We start from the raw sequence: 18,115 nt of genomic DNA on the forward strand, positions 1-18,115 counted from the left end.
CTAAATCTTTATACACATATTTATATTCGAGTTTCTATATATATTATATATATACACAAGCACAAGAGTATATATAAAATATATATAATCAGATTCAAAAAAGAACAAAAACTGGGCACTGTACATAAAATCTTTTTAAAACTCAAACAATAGAAAAACTTTAAACATTAAACAATTTTAATAAAAGTTTCTGTACAATGCTAAGCAGTTTTATTTACATATAGAAAATGTAATAGGAGTAGTGTTTGAAATTACAGAACTCCTTAAAATTTCAATGGCAGGTAATCTGGAAAAAATAACAGCATTCCATTCACAAATATTTTCAAGCAATAAATATGTATTTATAAATAGTGTAAATTTACATCAAGATTAGAAACAAAAATCACAAATCTGAAGTTTATTCCTTAGTCTATGTGCAACCCATTTATCTTTGTGACTTGGCTGTTAATTGTTTTAAATTTTATTTAGGAACCAAAAGTGTAACCGTCATGGTTTCAAAACAAGACAGAAAAACATAAAAGCAGTAAAAAATTTATATCACCTAACTCTTCACATTAAAAAAAAAAAAAAAAAAAAAAGTTGCCCAAAGAAAGACTTAAAATTTCTAACTACCTTACAAAGAAATGACCAGCTAAGCTAGTACTTTTTCCAAGGGAAATTCTGAAGGGGGAAAAATGGATGAAACCAACTCATCAGCCCAGAAACAGAGAAATACAAAAGAGGTGGTCTTCAAGTCAGTAGTCTGTATAATGTTGCCAGTTTTGTCAGATATATACAAAACATGGAATTATTTTTTTGAAGTACAGCTGGATGAGCTTTATTTGTTTTGAGTTCTGGAGTAGGAGGCAGTGCTCTCTCCTGTCCAGTTGGTTGACACTCCGCACTTGGAAGGTTGCATAGACACAGCTTTCAGCCAGCAGCCTTACGGGATAGCTACAAAAATCAGTGGTGCAGAACTGGGTCACTTCCTGAATATCAGAAAAGTTTTCATTTAATGTCCATGAAAAAATGTCAAGATGAGGAGGATGGCAATGGAGGAGCCTGAAAGAGAAAACATTAAATTACCTTTTCTACAAGGGTCCAAAACTCTGTGTTTAACTAAGACCTGCACAAACTGTAACCATGAGAGTTTAAAAGTCACACACACTATTCTTTTTACACTTCAGGACACTTTAGAGAGAACACTGGCATTTTTTTTCCACCTTACTCAAATACAACATGTATTTTATGAACACTCTGCATTAGGATTTTGCCTGTACTGCAGACTGGAGTATTCTGTGGGGATGTCTGTGTTAATATGATGTGAGCAGCCCCAAGTCCCACTGTGGCAGCAAAGAGCTCCATGTGGCCTCAGTATAGATATATCTTTATACAATCTAAAACAGGGATTCTCAACCTGTTTACCAATGGGGACATGGTCCATTTGTGGATATCCAAAGCCTTTGTGCGTTTCATTTTCCCTCCTCCCCTCTACCTGAGCAGTAACATACCCCCCTGAGGTTAAGGTATCTGTGGAAGGGGTCTCAGATTCTCTGACATGGGGACAAAGTGCCTCAAGAATGAAGTGAGGTGTCTTGTGCTGGCTGCCAGGAGGTCCAGAAAATGACCTAACAGCTTCCCAGTACTGCACTTTGTGGCATTCCATCAAAGTACTGAGTCTCTGATGGCACTTTCTCCTCTTTTCCTGCTCATCTGTGCAATCCCTTCAAAAAGCTCCTCACAGTCTTTAAAGACACTTTAGATCATACCAGAGTACCCAGCTATGGAACTCTTAACACTGGCTCATTTGCTCCTGGTGCTTTACCCCAGTCTCTCTTTGGCCTAATTCACCTTTGCTAGATGAGATTATTTTCATCCTGTGATGTGATTTACAACAAACCTTAACTCTCCTCCTACAGCTGACACTTCTGGGCTATGACTCTTCCCAACTGAGTGTATACCCCCTTTGAAAGAAATGAATGGCACAGCAACTTCATAGAAGAACAATTGTCAATGTCCTTAGCCTTAGGTTTCGGTGGGGGAAGGAGCTACTCACAGGTTGAGAACCCTTGTTCTAGGGACAGAATCATCACTGTTACCTATATAATGTAGAAGCACAGACAACAAAATACCCCTCCCTCCCTCTCATCTCCATACAGAAACATTCTTCCCCATTTCCACTCAACTGGATGAAGTATCTGAGAACAGGTGTTTATTTATATGTTTTTCTATAACAGATCATCACTTGAAATTGCAGCATTTCACAGACTATAATGACAGTGACCTTCTAAAAGCATGAACTGAAGTTTAACCAACCCAGGCTCTGTGGGACTAATGAAGAGAATCAAATTCAGAGGACTGGTCCCACACTCTGGCCAGCCTCTACTGATGAACCTTGAGGCCTTAACTCAGGTCACAACTTGGCATGCTACCAACACATGAAATAACTAAACACACATTTTCTGCAGCACCTGGAAATGAACCAAAAGGCACAGCCCTTACTGGGCTGTCATATTAAACCCAACATGAAATTCCCATAACACCTAGTCCAACGTTTGTCTCCTTTGACAGAAAGCCAAGGCTTATCAATACATCCAGCATCACTTTCATTGTGGTTACAAAAAAAGCCATCTTTGCCTGGAACAATGAAACCTGGGTGAAATGTTAGGACAGTTGTGCTGACGCAGTTCAAAGCAGGAGGCTGCCATATATAGCACAGAGCTATAATGGCAAAGAGGCTTTTTGCTTTAAATTGAAATGCAAAGGAGGCCCCAAGCCAAGAGACAGAACTGTTTGAGAGCATCCACTTGCTAAGCAGAAGGACAGTGCTGATTTGGGAGGGGATGGGTGGGGAAGGGGAAGGAAGGGTCTGAGTGCATAGGATGCTCTGCTGCTATACTGACTTCATACCACAACCAATGTATTAGAGATGCTCTTGAACCTGGTGCTAGTTTCTCCAAGCTTCACTGTCCTGATTCTTCCCATCTCCATCTGATCCAGTTATGGTCTTCAGGTGATCTCTATTGGATTTTTAAAGCCACAACTTTATGAATTGTAACATCATACTTTTCCTGAAAACTCAGTGGTTATGTTCTGCAGTAAGTTACTGTAGTATTTGACACAATTCTGACTCTTCAGGTTTTGTTCTGCAAATATCACACACAACCCAAACCTCCATTTGAATCAGAAAGTCCGTGGTACTCATACAAGGGAGCACCAAGACAGTCTACAACTGCTTTACAAATAATGTATTTATGCATCCACTTATTAATTTGACTTACTAATGTAAATTGATCATAGACTTGCATCAAGTCCTCCATTTTGTACTGTTCTAGCACCACAAAGTTTTCCAGGTTCGTGCTTATCTTTCGTGCACAGTCTTGGCAATGTACAACATAGGTCTTTCGAGAGTTGCTCTCACTAGTGACAAAAAGCAGATCAAAGACTTCCACCTATTAGACAGGAAACAGAAAGCCAAGTGTTACAATTTCATTTTTTAAAAAGTTAAAACCATGAAAACGGCATTTTCTTCAAGATTTACAAGCTTACCCTGTGCATGCAAAGAGAAAAATTAGATTTGTTCAGGGAAAATCTATTCTCCTAAGGCTTGGGCAGAGAAGTGAAGCAGTGTAAAACCACTAATATTACACTTAGGGTGTCTGCATGAACAGCACCATGGGAAAGCTTTGGGTCAATATTGACAAAGCAGGATTCACTTGCTGAATAGTAAGGTGAGGATTATCAAAAAATTAAACTTATTTTTCCTTTTTACTGTCTGCTAAAGAAGTTTGTTATTTATTTCCTTACTACTGAGCCACACGCTCATCCTGCCCAAGAGGCTCTGTCAGAAGACAACTAAAAACTGATTTTCAGAGGGTAGGAAGATGTTATTTTCTTTTAAATTTCATGAAAATTATTATCCAATACTTTAAAGCAACTATTAACAGTAAGTAGAATGAAAAAATTCAGCAAAAAGGTTATGTCCTGCAGAAAAAAAGGACTTAAGTTCTCTCTCTTCTGGGTGTGTTGGTGACTTCTGAAATGAAGACCAATACATCTTTAAAATGAAGCTCAGCAGATCAAATTTTATGCAGGAAGGGATAACAACATTTTATAATAACTGAAAATTGAAAATCGAACCAGTGAAATACAATGCTGTGGAAGTGCTGTGGGAGAGCCTTCAGCAAAATACAGCCCATGTCTAGAAAAACATCTGGATGAGCTCCTGGAAGGCACTACTGCATCACACAGATGTGCTTACAGCACAGAGCAGATGTTGCAGCTTAGAAGCAAACTTTAAGCACCATCAACAACAAAAGACAGGGCAAAATTTAAATAAATATTACAAGAGTAGATGACCCAACACATTTTTACTGACCTCACAAATGCTACAGTAATGAGCTGGCTCATCCTTTGCTCGTCCATGCCAGACAATCTCCTTTCCTGCAGCAATCAGAGCTTCCCTCAGTGTCTGACACTGTTTGAGAGTTCTTAACAGGCAGTACCTGCAAGCAAAAGCAGTTGTGTGCTCAGTTCAACATTCAACTGGACAGTAAAACTCAAGAAGGTTTCAGTTTCTTCCAAGACCATGTACTTGGAGTTTGCTCTTCCTCTGGGATTTCAGAAACAGCTGCCTAGAAAGAATCACTGGACTCATGGCTTAGGGAAAAGTTAGACCTTGTGCTTCTGAACTCTTTCAGGACTGGCTGGCCCTCGCCCTGCAAACAGGCTGTACCTTTTATTTTTGACTGAAATACATCAATGCTCTGTTAAGCACAACAGAACAATGTGTCTTCAAAAGCAATCCATGTCTTTTATTTTGAACCATAACTTTGTCAGCAAAAAAGTTAGGTTGAACTGCCAAGTTCAGCACAGCTGTTTACATTTTGTGTGACTATAGCCTGATCCTTAAGGACTCTCTTAACATCCTAAAACTCCTGTTACTTTCTCAGCACTATTAAAACTTTATTATCCCAAGTTTTCTGAAACCCCAAGTTCTGTCAGGAATCACTTTACACGCAGTGGGAATACAATCTTTGAACATGTACCTTCTCCCATGAAAAAGGACAGGTTGGTATTAGGGAAAAAAAATTGACACAAAAAATAATTCTAGCACTTATTTTATGAATGAAGAGAATAACTGTTCAAATGTCAAATTAAAACCCACAATTCCCTGTCATACCCCCTGTAAAGGCAAAAAATACCTAAATAATTTTATTTCACAATTTTATACAGTTCTCTTCCTTACAAGAAAATGTAACTTGTTTTCCAGCATTTTATGAGCTACTTATGTTCTTCAAAAAAAGCTGGCAAAATAGGTTGCCAAATTTCTAAATTACAATGTTATTTACAATAATTTTAGCTCTCAGCTACCCTATTTATTTGAGCTGCAGCCTCTGCAGCCTTCAATTTTCTCCTCCACAGGGTGGTTATGTTACATGCTCATTAGAAGCAGAAGGAAGATTGAAAAAAAATTAAGGGTAAAAACAAACATTGGACAGAACACGAAATGCTCAAGACTTCTATCAAGTGTTTTCAACTTGAACCTTCTCCCATTAGAGCCTGAAATATGTAATACATTCTCTATTATAAAAAACCACCACATTTCTTTCATGTTTCCAAGTAGTTAATAGAATCCCAGGATTCTGAACTACTCTCCTCTTGTTTTACACTCATACTATTTATCTTCACTGAAAACAGTGGCTTCACTATGGCTTCACTAACACCCTCACTGTAAGGATAACACAAAACTGAAAGTGTGTTTCTCTGTTAAACATCTCATTTTCATGTATCCAATTTCAAGAAAATTATGCAGCTCATTAAGCTGTAACTCCTTCAACACTTTTGAAGTTTGATATGAATGTGAGTTATGATGTTAAGGCCAACCACAGGTGATAGATTAAGTATTAATTCATTCAAGTGTTGGGTTATTGTGCTCCTGACAAGCTCAGTAATTTTGGAAAAGCATTCATTTATGCAATACAGCCTGATTATTTAAAAAAAACTTAAAAGCTACCATTCTTCTCCTCTGCTGTTACCTGGAAAAGTCTTTGGGCATCCCAGAGAGCAACTGCAAGCACACCTGCACACCTGCCACCATTGTTCTCCACTCATGACTTCCAAAGACTTTTCAAAGTGTTATTATGTTCAAAGTGTTTTCTATTGCTACAGTTGTGAAAAAAACCTGCCCAGAATGAACCCAATTACAACAGTGCTACAATGCTTGCCAAATTCACAAACAAAGCAGCAAACAATAGCTTGAAGGTGAACTCCCCCTCCTTGGATAAAATTCAGGTCCCAGTAATGGAACTTGAAAATGTAAATGTTAACTATTTCATGCATTTAAATATGAGAGAAAGGATACAAACTATCACTGTGAATATGCAGCACAATTTCCTGAAGTTTGGGAAGCCTTAAGAAAGCCAAAAAGGTTCCTAGCAAAGTGGCAGTGTGCAAGTTCAGCGGGGTCAGCTTTTAAGGACTGCAGGCCAGTTTTTATTCTGGTACAGTGAGAATTCAATTGAAGAAAATCTAGATCATCTCCCTCTCAAATTCTTTGCAGGTATGGCATAAAGATACGAGTAAATCATGTCCAGTCAAATTCAAATATTCAAGAGAAGAGAATTAAAAATGGACATACTCCTGATTTATTCTACAAGGGCAGTGATAAAGCCATTTGAATACTTAGATATTCAGTAAAACTTCTCAAAAGTGTGGAGACCATCCCAATGGCAATGCAGAACCGACCTCTTTGTACCTTCCAGTAATACATCTTCTGTGATACTTAAAAGTATTTTACTTCATGATTTTGGGCAAAATTATTTCTCCCATGTCATGTTCTTTTACATTTCTGAAACTATTTCTGTAATAGAACTTGGTATTTCAGTTACTTTGAAATTAATTTTTTAAGCTTTTATTACTATGTTCATTCTACCTCTAAAATTCTTCTCTTCCTCAGATGCATTTGCAAAAGTCCTTCTGGCTCCCATCTAAGAGGTTTGCAGTTAATTTTTCTTTTTGTGAGGGCTGTCCTCCCTCAGCCAAGTTTTAAATAATTTTTTCTGCTGTGTTCCTGCTCACGCTTGTACTGTTAAAATCAAATCTTTAAAAAACATCTCATGAGAAAGTTTCAGGTTTTGCTCTTTGACTTTTATCTTGCAAGACAGCACTGAACTGCACATTAAAATATAACTAAAATATAACAAGGCATCAGATTTCTTCCAAAAGCAAAGTTTCCTTCTATTACTTTTCCTCTCCTGCTACTCCATTTCTTTCCATCACTAACCTGGTTCCCAATATTTATATCTATGCTCAAATTTTAGTTTATTGACTCTGCAGTGGTTACTTTCAAACAACCCACTCGTATTTGTATTTATCTTTCAAATTGAATTAGAAGCTACTTTTTATCATTTTCCAAGGTTAATCTTTTGTACTATGCTGATACCTAAGAAGTCCCAGAGATAAAAGTCAAAAACTACCTTAACACTTTATGTATCTCTGACATGCAATATTTGACAGACCTGTGCTCAGCAAAAAAGATGACAGCTCTGTCACTTATTTTTATTTCCTGATGACAATGAAGCCAGCTATCCAAGATTAAATTCAACCAGGTCTATCAAAAATGACTATTTTTTCCAGCATTTTTATACATATGTATACACTCACATATACATAACTCACAAATGTCTCTTTTTGTACACAGAAAATCCAAGTGCTGTGAACAACAGCCATGATCCCAGATGTTTTTACCTGCAGACAAGGAGCCCACAGGAAAATTATGCAACTGCTTCTCTCTCTTAAGGAAATTCATGAAGGTTTCAGCATTTCCAGTGTGTTTACAAAGCCAATTTCAGACACAGGCTGTGCTGATACTGATTTCTAGGAACTGCTATTCCAGAGCTACAGGAGTGACCACAACAAAAAGCTATCTCAGGCTGCTGCTACTGGACATTACAGACCAGAGCTGATCATCCCCTCTTTTCCCCCTCTGCAGCCACAGCAGGAACTTGAGTTTTGGCTGACAACTAGCCTGGATGGAGGAGGCTTAATCCAAGTAAATTGGAAATTATTTCAGTAGACTGGAAAAAACGAATGCACATGCACACCCAGAATTTCTATCTGCTCCTCAGCCTCTCTGTTTATCTGTAATGTATGCTAAAGTTTGAGTCTCTTGCTAGAAAAAGCTGGGCTGCTGTCAGCCAGCAAGACACCACCAAATTACCATTTGTCCTCTGTGTTTCTCCATAACATTTTACGAGATTCTCTTGGAGAAGGATGCTGCGCTCAGTCACATTCTTCTCCTTTTAAACCCAAAACCATGGCAAATGCAAAATTGCAAGTGGCCAAAATACCAACATCATATTTTTAAGAACATTCCAGAACTGCTTTGAGCCTTACAATAGATGTCTGCTGGGCTTTGTATGTATTTTATATAAATAAAGATAAAAGTGAACCTTGTGGATTTGGTATTTTTAAATGGACATTTTGGCTTTCTCCCTCCCACACTCTCCTGCATTTTCCCGTTTCTCATTTCTAACTACTCAATTTCTCTTCTCCTTTTTTTTGACAGCTGGCATTAGGAATATGAGCACTAATTGTTTAATTGAAGGGGCAGGACTGCCAGGCCTTCAGCAAATACCTTATTTACCCTAAGCATCAGTTCCTAGGTTTTAGGAAAGTATTCACACACAAGTGCTACCCTATAATCAAGCTTTAGAGTGACTACAAACCTGTTGTCAACTTCCAACATTCTCAGTTCTTACAAATTTCACATTTCCCCAATGCCACCATTCTGCAACAGATGTTCATGCCTAAATTAAATTTCTACTGTAAAAAGATGTCACACTCAAATGTCACCAAAAAATCCCACTGGGGGAAAAAAAGTCACTTTTTTTCCCCTTTTTTACACAAATTAATTCACCCATTTTTTTAAAGCCCATTTCAAGGCAAATAATACAAAGATACAATGCTTGTTGATCCAGTATGTTGGTAAGACTAAGAAGGGCTCAGAAATGCTTTGGTAGAGACTCAGGCAAAGCAGAGTGTGCTGCTACCAGAGGATTCTCATGATGAGTAATATGCTTTGGAATTCATTCCCTCACTTTAAGACAAACCTATGTTAGATGCTGAAATGTTCATTCAGTCCCCAACCTCAGTATGGTGCTGCAATATAATTTACATTTCTTGAAGTTGCACCCTTTGAGGAAAATCACTACAGATGCTTGAAGCCTGGAATATTCCTGCATTTTGGAATGTGCATATGAGAAATGTCACTAAACTCAATTATCATTTTACAGATCAATCAATTCATTGTTCAGAAGAGCAAAGGGAAGGAGGCTCTCAAGTTCCTACTTGCCTTTATCTAAAAGATTTATACTGGATCTCCAAATGCCAATGTGAGAGCACTCACTACAGGTTCTAGAAATGCAGAATTTAACTTTCCTGTAAAAATGACTATATATTCCAATTCTAATATTTGAGTTGATGACCTGATTTTCCTATTTCTGATGATATATACTAAACAGCTGCTGTGATCAAAGACATTTTTCTGTAAATTGTTGAATTAAGTCTATGGCACATTTAACTTAAAAAAGTTACTTAGATGATTCTAAAGCTCTGCCACAATAACATCATATAAAACATAATAAAATTAGGGATACAAATACTGTATTAGGGATAAATACTAGGGATATAAATATTGTGTTTGAAATTATATAAATATAAATATATTGTATATTTATATCTAGTATACATAACTATATATATTTATATATTTTATTATATATATTAATGTATAATATTTTATATAAATATAAAATTAGGGATATAAATATTGTGTTTGAAAAACAGAATCTGAAGTTACTTTGGTTTGGTTCCCAGGAACAGAAAAGCCTTGCAAATAGCTATTTATAAATCAACCACTGGTTTATGTGTGAAGAGGAAAAGGGCACAGTAAATCTTCAAATCAACAAAAACTTACTTTATCATTTCGAAAAGCTTTGGATCTGAGACCTTGATATTCCGAGCCATATTCCATGAGAGGTGAACCATGGGCACTATGGACTTCACGCTCTGCAGCTTATTCCACTCCTACCGTTCCACTGCCAGCTTGTACTGACAGGCTGCACAAACACACACAAATCAGTCAGGGGAGGAACAATTATCAACCCAGATCACTCTGTTTAAATTAGTAATTTATATCTCTAACAGCTCAATCTCATTCACAATGAGCCATTCATTCTAACTGCGTTTCCATTCTTTGAAATGCCTTAAAAAGTGTATTTATGATGCTGAAAGAACACACAATGCCACAGCAGCAACAAATACCTGTGCAGAGAAGTTACTGGCAAGTGTTTGATTTCTCTGCTGAACATGGAGCAGGTATTTCAAAAAATGATGAATTAGTAAATTTTAAAATATTCCAAATTAAAAAAAATCCAGGTTTGAAATGTCTGCATCTCACTCTATTCACAATTTATCATGATTCTACACTGCTATGGTATATAATCTCTTCTTGAGAGAAGAAGTGAGTCAGACTTTTTCATTAAGCAGCCTACTCACGCCACCCTTCTTTTAAAAATGTTTTACAAAATTTACTGTGACTGAACATGAGAGGTCTCTCAGTCAATCACACAATCCTAGAGATGCACTCTTTATTGCACCATATAAAGACATATTTTAAACTACTTAAGAAAACAGAAGTTTTTTTGGAAGTACAGTCTCTTCAAACACTTGACAGACTCTTGTTTTAGCAGCGGAATTTCCTTCCACACTCCCAGATAAAAATCCTTCCAAGACCATGGATCAAAACTGAAGAATTCTAGAGCAGTAAGTCTGAGAAACCTAATGTTCCTTCCTTATGAACTAAATTTTAAAACTGTTTGCATTTCCTGATGCTCTCACCAAAGAGCTATTAGGTACCCACTCTCCCACCAATATTAGAGCACTAGTCTTTAAATTTATATGAAATCCTCCATAGTGCAGTTTGCTGGGTAAAACAAATCTAGGGGAAAAAGTTAAGAAATGGCCAAAGAAGACAGTACATAAATTAATATACACATTTTATCCTACAAGCCCATTCAAAGCATGAGTGCCAAGGCTGCATTCTTGCTGCTTCCTCTTCCTCTCACAATGGAATTCTTTAAAGCTTCAACACGTCATATTTTAAAAATACAACACATTGGGGTTTTTTTCATCTAGTAAAGCATGGCAAATGAGTAAGAATTGGCAGGTTCTGTGCCATGTGCAGTATAGCATTACCTACACAGAGTGCAGCACAGGCACTGCTCACACATACCTGTGAGAGGGCCAACGTTCCATGCAATGTTGTTGCACCAGCCAATGGCCTGAACCCAGTGAACAGTGCCAGCATTTATCCACACCAAATCCCCTGGTCTTTGAATAAATCTATAAACTGGGACATTGGCTTCATACAAATCTTCCAAGTTTGGCCACCAAGATCCCATTAGGAAATTCATATTGTTCCTGAAACAAGAGGAAAGATAAAGTCTTCAGCATTTCCCAATGGATGTGTTAGTGGCAGACACTTCAATGCAACTACCTGTGAAAATTGACCATCACCATCAATGTATTCAGTGAGCCACAAACAGTAACCAAGAGGAAAGTGTCATCTGTAAAATTCCTGATCATAATTTCACATTTCACATCCTGCAACACATTAGAACACCTTCCCATCCACCCGCCCATGGGAAGTAATTTTACAGCTTCCAGTTAAGTTCTATTTTCCTTCAAGTTTCTCAGTGTTTTGTTGATGCTGAGGCAGACCAACCCTTGCTCAGATCCAGTGTGGCACTGGCAGCCAATGCTGCTTTTTCCATCACTGCCTGACCTCCTGGACAGGCCACAGCAGCTCCCAAGGATGTTTTGTGTCCTGAACATGTACTCACACTGTCTGAGTGTGCATGTGCAGCTTGCCCACACAACAAGCAACATTTTAAGAGTGATCCATGGGTCTGTGCTCTCAGCCAAGAAATGCTGACCCTCCTGAGCAGCATGGAAAACATCTCCATATGGATTTCCTAACTATGAAGTCTTCCCCTACGGTTATGCAAAATCCACACTCCTCTCCCATCCTTATCTCAATATTACACTGCTTTTATACTGCACCATGAGAGATTATTTGCAATGCACAATTTTCAAAGACAATCAAGTGCTTTTGGAGAGGCACTGTAGATATTTTGTGAAGTTACCAAGCTCTCAGTTTCTCAGTCAGGCTCAGAAGGACAGTGACATGCAAGTAACAAGGCCTGTTGTGCCAGAGACATCACTATTCCATCAGTGGAAATTACATTTTTGAGATGGCTTATCTTTTTAAGGGTGGATGAAATAAGAACAGCTGTCAGTAGGCAGGCAGAAAATACAGAGACACTGAGATGAATTCACAGAGCTCTGGAAAAGTTGTGATGTCAAGAGCTTAATCCAGACTCAACTGGGTAAGAAAAATCTCCCATAGAATCAACTTCAGAGGCTCCTGTTTGAGTACTGGCATGATTAGGGGACACAAGTGATGCTCCCTCTTTTTTTGTGTGTGCATGTACAAACAAGTATTGTTCTGTTTGTTTTTAAAACCACTCTACACAAGGCACAGCAGAGAAATCCTAATCTTAGAGCTGGCTGAGCTGTTCCCCAATGCTCAGGGTACCTCAGCTTTTCCAGGGAGTTACAAATATCTAAGTCTAAGCAAAGCCTGCCATGGCACCTCCTGGGGTCTGAACAAATTAAGCTTTCACTCTAAATGCAACAAGAAAACATGCCAAAATACCAGTGACTCTCTGTTTGCTTCTGACAAGAGAATTCTGCTGTTGCTTTTGTCACAGGCAACCCAAGTTTCTGTATATTGCACAAATGTGGTATTTTGTATGAACTCTAGATTTTGCATTTTGACCTACTTTTACAAGACTTTTCTGACTACATGGAAAACCCATAAAATAATGTCCCCTTAGAACACCCTGTGTAATTCCCCCCCTCAGGTCTGAGACAGGCACAAAAAATTTGATAAAAGTAAGAGAAAAACACCATGACCAGCTTACTTTTCACAGAAGTCATTCATGACACCCCAATAGCTTTCAGGGACAACAAACCATTCACAGTCACCTGGACCAATATTTATATTTACTGAGCAAAAGTTGTTATTTTCTTGATGACCTGAAATTTAAGAGAAAAGTAAACACACTTTATGCAAGGCCTTTCTACAAAACAATGCCAGGAAATGCAAAGACACAATTTCTAAAAAAACTTACACCACATTTTAAGTATTTTTATATATTTTATATGACACTTACATACACTATTTAGGTGCTTCACACAGTTAAGCTACCAGTGACATGAGAATTCTGCTTTTGTTAGTTTGTGGAAAACAAAATTGGAACTACCAATCTTGGGGATCTGACCAATCTTTCAGCAGTTGCTCCCTCCTGTAGAAACAAATACTTCAAAAGCTCAGATTTTGTGTTTCATGTTATCTCCTGACAGTCCTGGTCAGTGCAAAACTTTGTGACTTCAGGCAGTAGTACAAAAATCTTTCTGAAAGGTATTTCAAAATTCATGTAGAAATGCCCAGTATTTTATCTTCTTTAGACAGCTGGAAAACTGAGCCATAATCCCTAATGGAATTTTCTGAAGATCTACTTCAGAAAAAAAAAAGACCCTGAAATTTAGTTCAGATTCCTCAAGTCCCAGTCCAGGTCCCCAACACAGCACAATTCATCATGGAGGGTTGAGTCCTATTCTCAGACAATAAAAATCTAAAAATGTGGAAGTCTTTGATTTCTACGATTGCACCAGACCCTCTTGGGAAGCTTCTAAAAACTTCCAAGGTATATAAAATAAAAATACTGTCCATGTATATAACCCAAACTTTGTTTTTCTCCTTAAAGAATCCACTATTGCATGCAAGAGGTCAACAGGGCAATTCCCTAGCACTGCAGAAATCCAGAAATTTCCACTCTAAATGCTTTGAACATACAGAGTCCAGTTAAGTAAGAACTATAAAAATCTTGAATATGTATATTTATCATGTTTAGGCATGCTCTAAGTATAGGAAATCTTCAATGCATTTAAATCCAACATCCCACAGTAGAACCTGATTTTTTAATGGGATTATATTGATTATACTCACCTGGTGTCCTGCTGCCTGGAACCTTCATGTAGAGCTGCACTGTGTTCATGCCCAGGATGGTATGACCAACATGGCTTAGAAGATTTCCTGCTGATACCACACGTACAAAAGCAGGAAGTTTTGTCAGTTCATGGAGTTGCAACTTCCACCTGCAGCAAAATAGCAAATTGACAAACTGTAAATCCCTGAAACTCTTAGAAGAGTCTGGGAAACATAAACATTTCCAATAAATTGTTAGCACAGGTATCTGTGTTACTCTTTCAGTTTTAAAATAATTCCAAATACAATCACAAATCTGACAGGCTAGTTGAGGGGAAACATAATTTTGTAGCCAAAGCTGAAACTACAGTTTAGAAGATCTGGCATCTATCCAGGATCCTACAAGGACTATTTCAAGTATCAAAATCCAAGTCCCTATGAGCCTCAGGTTAGCTTTGCTTAACTTCATTTGAAGTCTCTCTCCCAATGGAATGTTCAGAGAAACAGTTTATTATCAACTAGTTTGCATCTACAGATGGAATTTCCTTTATAGAAAAATGCCATCAATATCTAAAACTCTGTAGCAGCCTCTAATCACATCCACAGATGCACACATTGATCTTCCAGTGACTCTGCCACAAAAGCTGTCATCATCTTAAGTGTCCTTACTCCCCAAACACCATAAACTTTTCTTCCTTTTTTTGTGACTGAAGTAGACCAGAATTTCTGTACTGCAGCTGGACTGACAGCCTAGACATGTTGGACCTTTGATGGAAGTATGTATTAACCAGAGATTGAACCAAATTATTTTTATTATAATAAAAACATGCTTTCAGAATATTTCTAATATTTTCTAAGCTACCATCATCTACCCACAGAAGGATATACAGTTTAAATAATACTCAATTTTGGCTTTGAGGCTCTTGAGAGGTATCATGGCTTACCCACAGGTAAGCATTGGTCTGGTCTTTCCTACGTATTTACTGGATAAAGAAGCAAGAGTTATGTAAAGGTGAAAACAGATGACAGCATGAATGAAAGGAAAAAACCCATGAATAACAAAAGTTCAAGCAAAAAAGAAAAAAACCCCTTAACCTTATCACTTCTATGCAAAAACTAAAAACTTGGTGTTGCCAGAAGTAGCAAGCAAACAATTTAAAGCCTCACAATGAAACAAAGAGAATGGATTAGAAGGAGGACTAGAAAGAATGTTTCTGATGGATGTTTAACTCATTTCTGGAAAAACAAAAATCCTGGGAAGAGAAGTTTGAAAATATTTTTTAGCATCAGAAGGACTTGTAACAACAGTTTGAAGAGCAAAGGTAACCATTTCATGTGGAAACTGGAATTTATCAACAGACTGACTGATGTCTGAGAACACTACACTGGATTTCCAGAAAGATTATCATCATGTAGAATCCCACTGTGAGCAGGAGAAACTTTAATCAACTTACTTCTTGTCATCTGACAGGTCAATGTTGGTCCCAAACTTGATTGTTTTAAAAGGTCCTCTTCTCCTCCTCCCAGAGCTGCAAATGTAACAAATGTATCAGGCAAATGTGAAAAGGGAATGATGGAAAATAGCACACAGAACCAACTACAGAATGAATAGAGTTTTAACACACTTACTTATCAGAAGATGTGGATTCGTTATCTGAGTGGTCCTTGTGGTGACTCTTCTTCTCATTTTCCTCCTATAAAATGCAATTTTGAAATGTTTTCACATATATATACATCCACACACACAAAAGAACATATAAAATATATAGGTATAAAGGGATAACACAGATATAAGCACACTTATTTCAAGATACTGACACAATCTTTGAAATATCCACGTCTAAGATTTTATGTCAACATTTCTTCATTGTGAAGAAAATAAAAAGTCAGTCAAATACATTGAAATAAATTTCTTCATGGCTGCAGATTCCATGACACTCAGGCCAGGACAATAGAAAATGTCTACATTGTAAATATTTCTGCTGGCCTGCATTCAAGTTGGGAATGAGGACATTGGCTTGCTCCTTTCTGAGGGTGACCTGGAATCCAGTATTAAAGAATTCTCTTAACTTTTTCAAATAAGAACATCTACCTCCCTGCAAAGTCAAGCAGGTATTCTGACAGGAAACTAGGATGACTAATGTTTATAAAACTAATTTAATAAAATCCATTATATAAAATCTTTTGAATTTTTCATAGCCATATGCTATTTTAGCACTAGCAGTAGCTGAGACCACGACTAGTGGAAAAAATCCAACCAATATTAAATGATGCAATTTGATCTTTTTAGCAGACTGTGCTCAAAACCCTATTCTAAAGACGTCTATTTTGGCAAGTATATGCACATAGAAGGAAAAAGAAAGAGACAAAAAGGAAGAAGGAGCTGTCTGGATTCTGTCCAAAGATCTCTGGCTTTGAATGGGATTGTTGTTAAATCTCAAAGTGCCCTGTGTACCTGAGAAAGTCTTATTCATCCTTTGAATGAAGGACAAAGAGTAACAAAAAGGAACCTAGTGATGATGGATTTATCAAATGCTGCAAGACATGTTAGAAAAGCAATGCAATAGCAGTTAGAGGAATAAAGAAAAAAGATCACTTAGGGCAAGCCAAGAGAACTGTGGCTATAGAAAGAAGAAATAAAGCTTTCATTTAAACACTGCAAAGTCACCTAAGGACAGGTCAGAGCAGTATTAGGCAAAGGACACACGTACAGTGTCTTTCTAATTTCCAGGGGAAAAATGAAAATCATCACTCTTAAAAACTATCTTATGTACTGCATTTTTACCACCAGTTGGTAACAGTGAGGAAAAAAAAAATCAGAACACCCTGTGGGACACATTGTGGTGCAAATCCAAAGCTGAGGTTTTCAGTGGTATGTGCAAAATTATATATAATTTAAAAAAAAATTATTTAGATAAACACATATAGATAGTTATTATATTTCTGTGATGTAACATTCTCCAGCCCCTCTGGAATGACATACAGGAATACAACACTGGTGCCACTGCTCAGGGGGCACCAGAATCCTTCAGCCAATGTCCTACTGAAATTTATTACCATGGAAGAGGAAGGAAAATCCCAGGTTCTTGAAGATTTCTATGCTCCCTACTTGCTATGGTATTCCTGTTCTTTTCTTCATCCTGTACCAGCTCAAAGCCTTATGACTAGATTCCCTTCTGTTCCCTTCAACTAGCAATTATTTTCTTTGTTTCTAGTCCTTTCCTCTAATGCACAAAACTTAAATTTGGAATTTCTCTTTCCCTTCCTACTGAAATCATTCCTGTTTCTGTGCAAAGGCAGTGAAAACTGCAATAGTCAATTCCCCACACTGAGCTTTTCCCTATTTTCTAACAAACAACTGGTCAAAATTATCTTCCTGTCTTAGTTCTACCTTAGCCCAATCTTTTTACAACACAAGGTAACATAAGCCTCTAAGGAGTGCCCATAGCCAGTTTCAAGAATGTGCTCATAACTTCAGTATAAAATGTTAAAAATACCAATAAAATCAGATGTCACAGAATCCCAGAGTAAGAGAATGGTTAGGGTTGGAAGGGACCTCTGGAGATCATGGGGTCCAACCCCTCTGCCAAGGCAGGAAGGGGAAATATTATTTCTAATACATCACTCTGTCACATAAGCCTAAAAACTTCTAAACTAAATATGAACTGTTATGTTTGGAACTCAACAAAAGACTAGTATTAGTGTAAACTTCTAATAAGCCACATCCAAATTAATTCAGGAGAGTAGGAAGACCAAAGAAATCTGATTTCAAAACATGTGAAATTAGAAGTAATCCAAATTGTAAAAAAGCCTTGAGTTCTAAATATTTTAATGTGAATTTTGACATTATAATATAAAAGCTGAAACTAACAAACTTTTAAAGTATGTAATAACCATGAGTTTTACATTATTAAACTGAAGTTTACACTAAGCTTTCGGGAAGAACAATATACTATTTGACCCTCTCTTCAAAACAGATTTTGAAAATTTACCTGTGCTCTTCAAGCTAATGGAAATGTC

The 18,115-nt window shown here is 37.3% G+C and overlaps 1 protein-coding gene across 2 annotated transcripts in view; it reads right to left on the bottom strand.

The window, feature by feature from the left end:
• Window positions 1-128: 128 nt before the first annotated feature.
• KDM6A (lysine demethylase 6A) overlaps window positions 129-18,115 on the bottom strand; it is a 151,930-nt gene continuing 133,943 nt past the window's right edge. The window contains exons 23-31 of one of the 2 annotated variants that reach the window (XR_004060538.1): window positions 15,725-15,789; window positions 15,550-15,624; window positions 14,117-14,265; window positions 13,029-13,143; window positions 11,276-11,463; window positions 9,959-10,100; window positions 4,358-4,484; window positions 3,261-3,431; window positions 129-1,041 (exon numbers count right to left, since the gene is read on the bottom strand). Coding sequence is in view for 1 of the 2 variants with exons in the window: in XM_030944111.1 (XP_030799971.1) it covers window positions 10,069-10,100; window positions 11,276-11,463; window positions 13,029-13,143; window positions 14,117-14,265; window positions 15,550-15,624; window positions 15,725-15,789 (624 nt within the window). In the remaining variant the exon portion in view is untranslated. Of the gene's footprint in view, window positions 1,042-3,260; window positions 3,432-4,357; window positions 4,485-9,804; window positions 10,101-11,275; window positions 11,464-13,028; window positions 13,144-14,116; window positions 14,266-15,549; window positions 15,625-15,724; window positions 15,790-18,115 lie in introns of those variants that run through there. The other variant, XM_030944111.1, reaches the window with a different exon arrangement.

Source organism: Camarhynchus parvulus, chromosome 1 (genome assembly GCF_901933205.1).
Source record: "Camarhynchus parvulus chromosome 1, STF_HiC, whole genome shotgun sequence".
In the NCBI taxonomy this organism is placed as follows: Eukaryota; Metazoa; Chordata; class Aves; order Passeriformes; family Thraupidae; genus Camarhynchus; species Camarhynchus parvulus.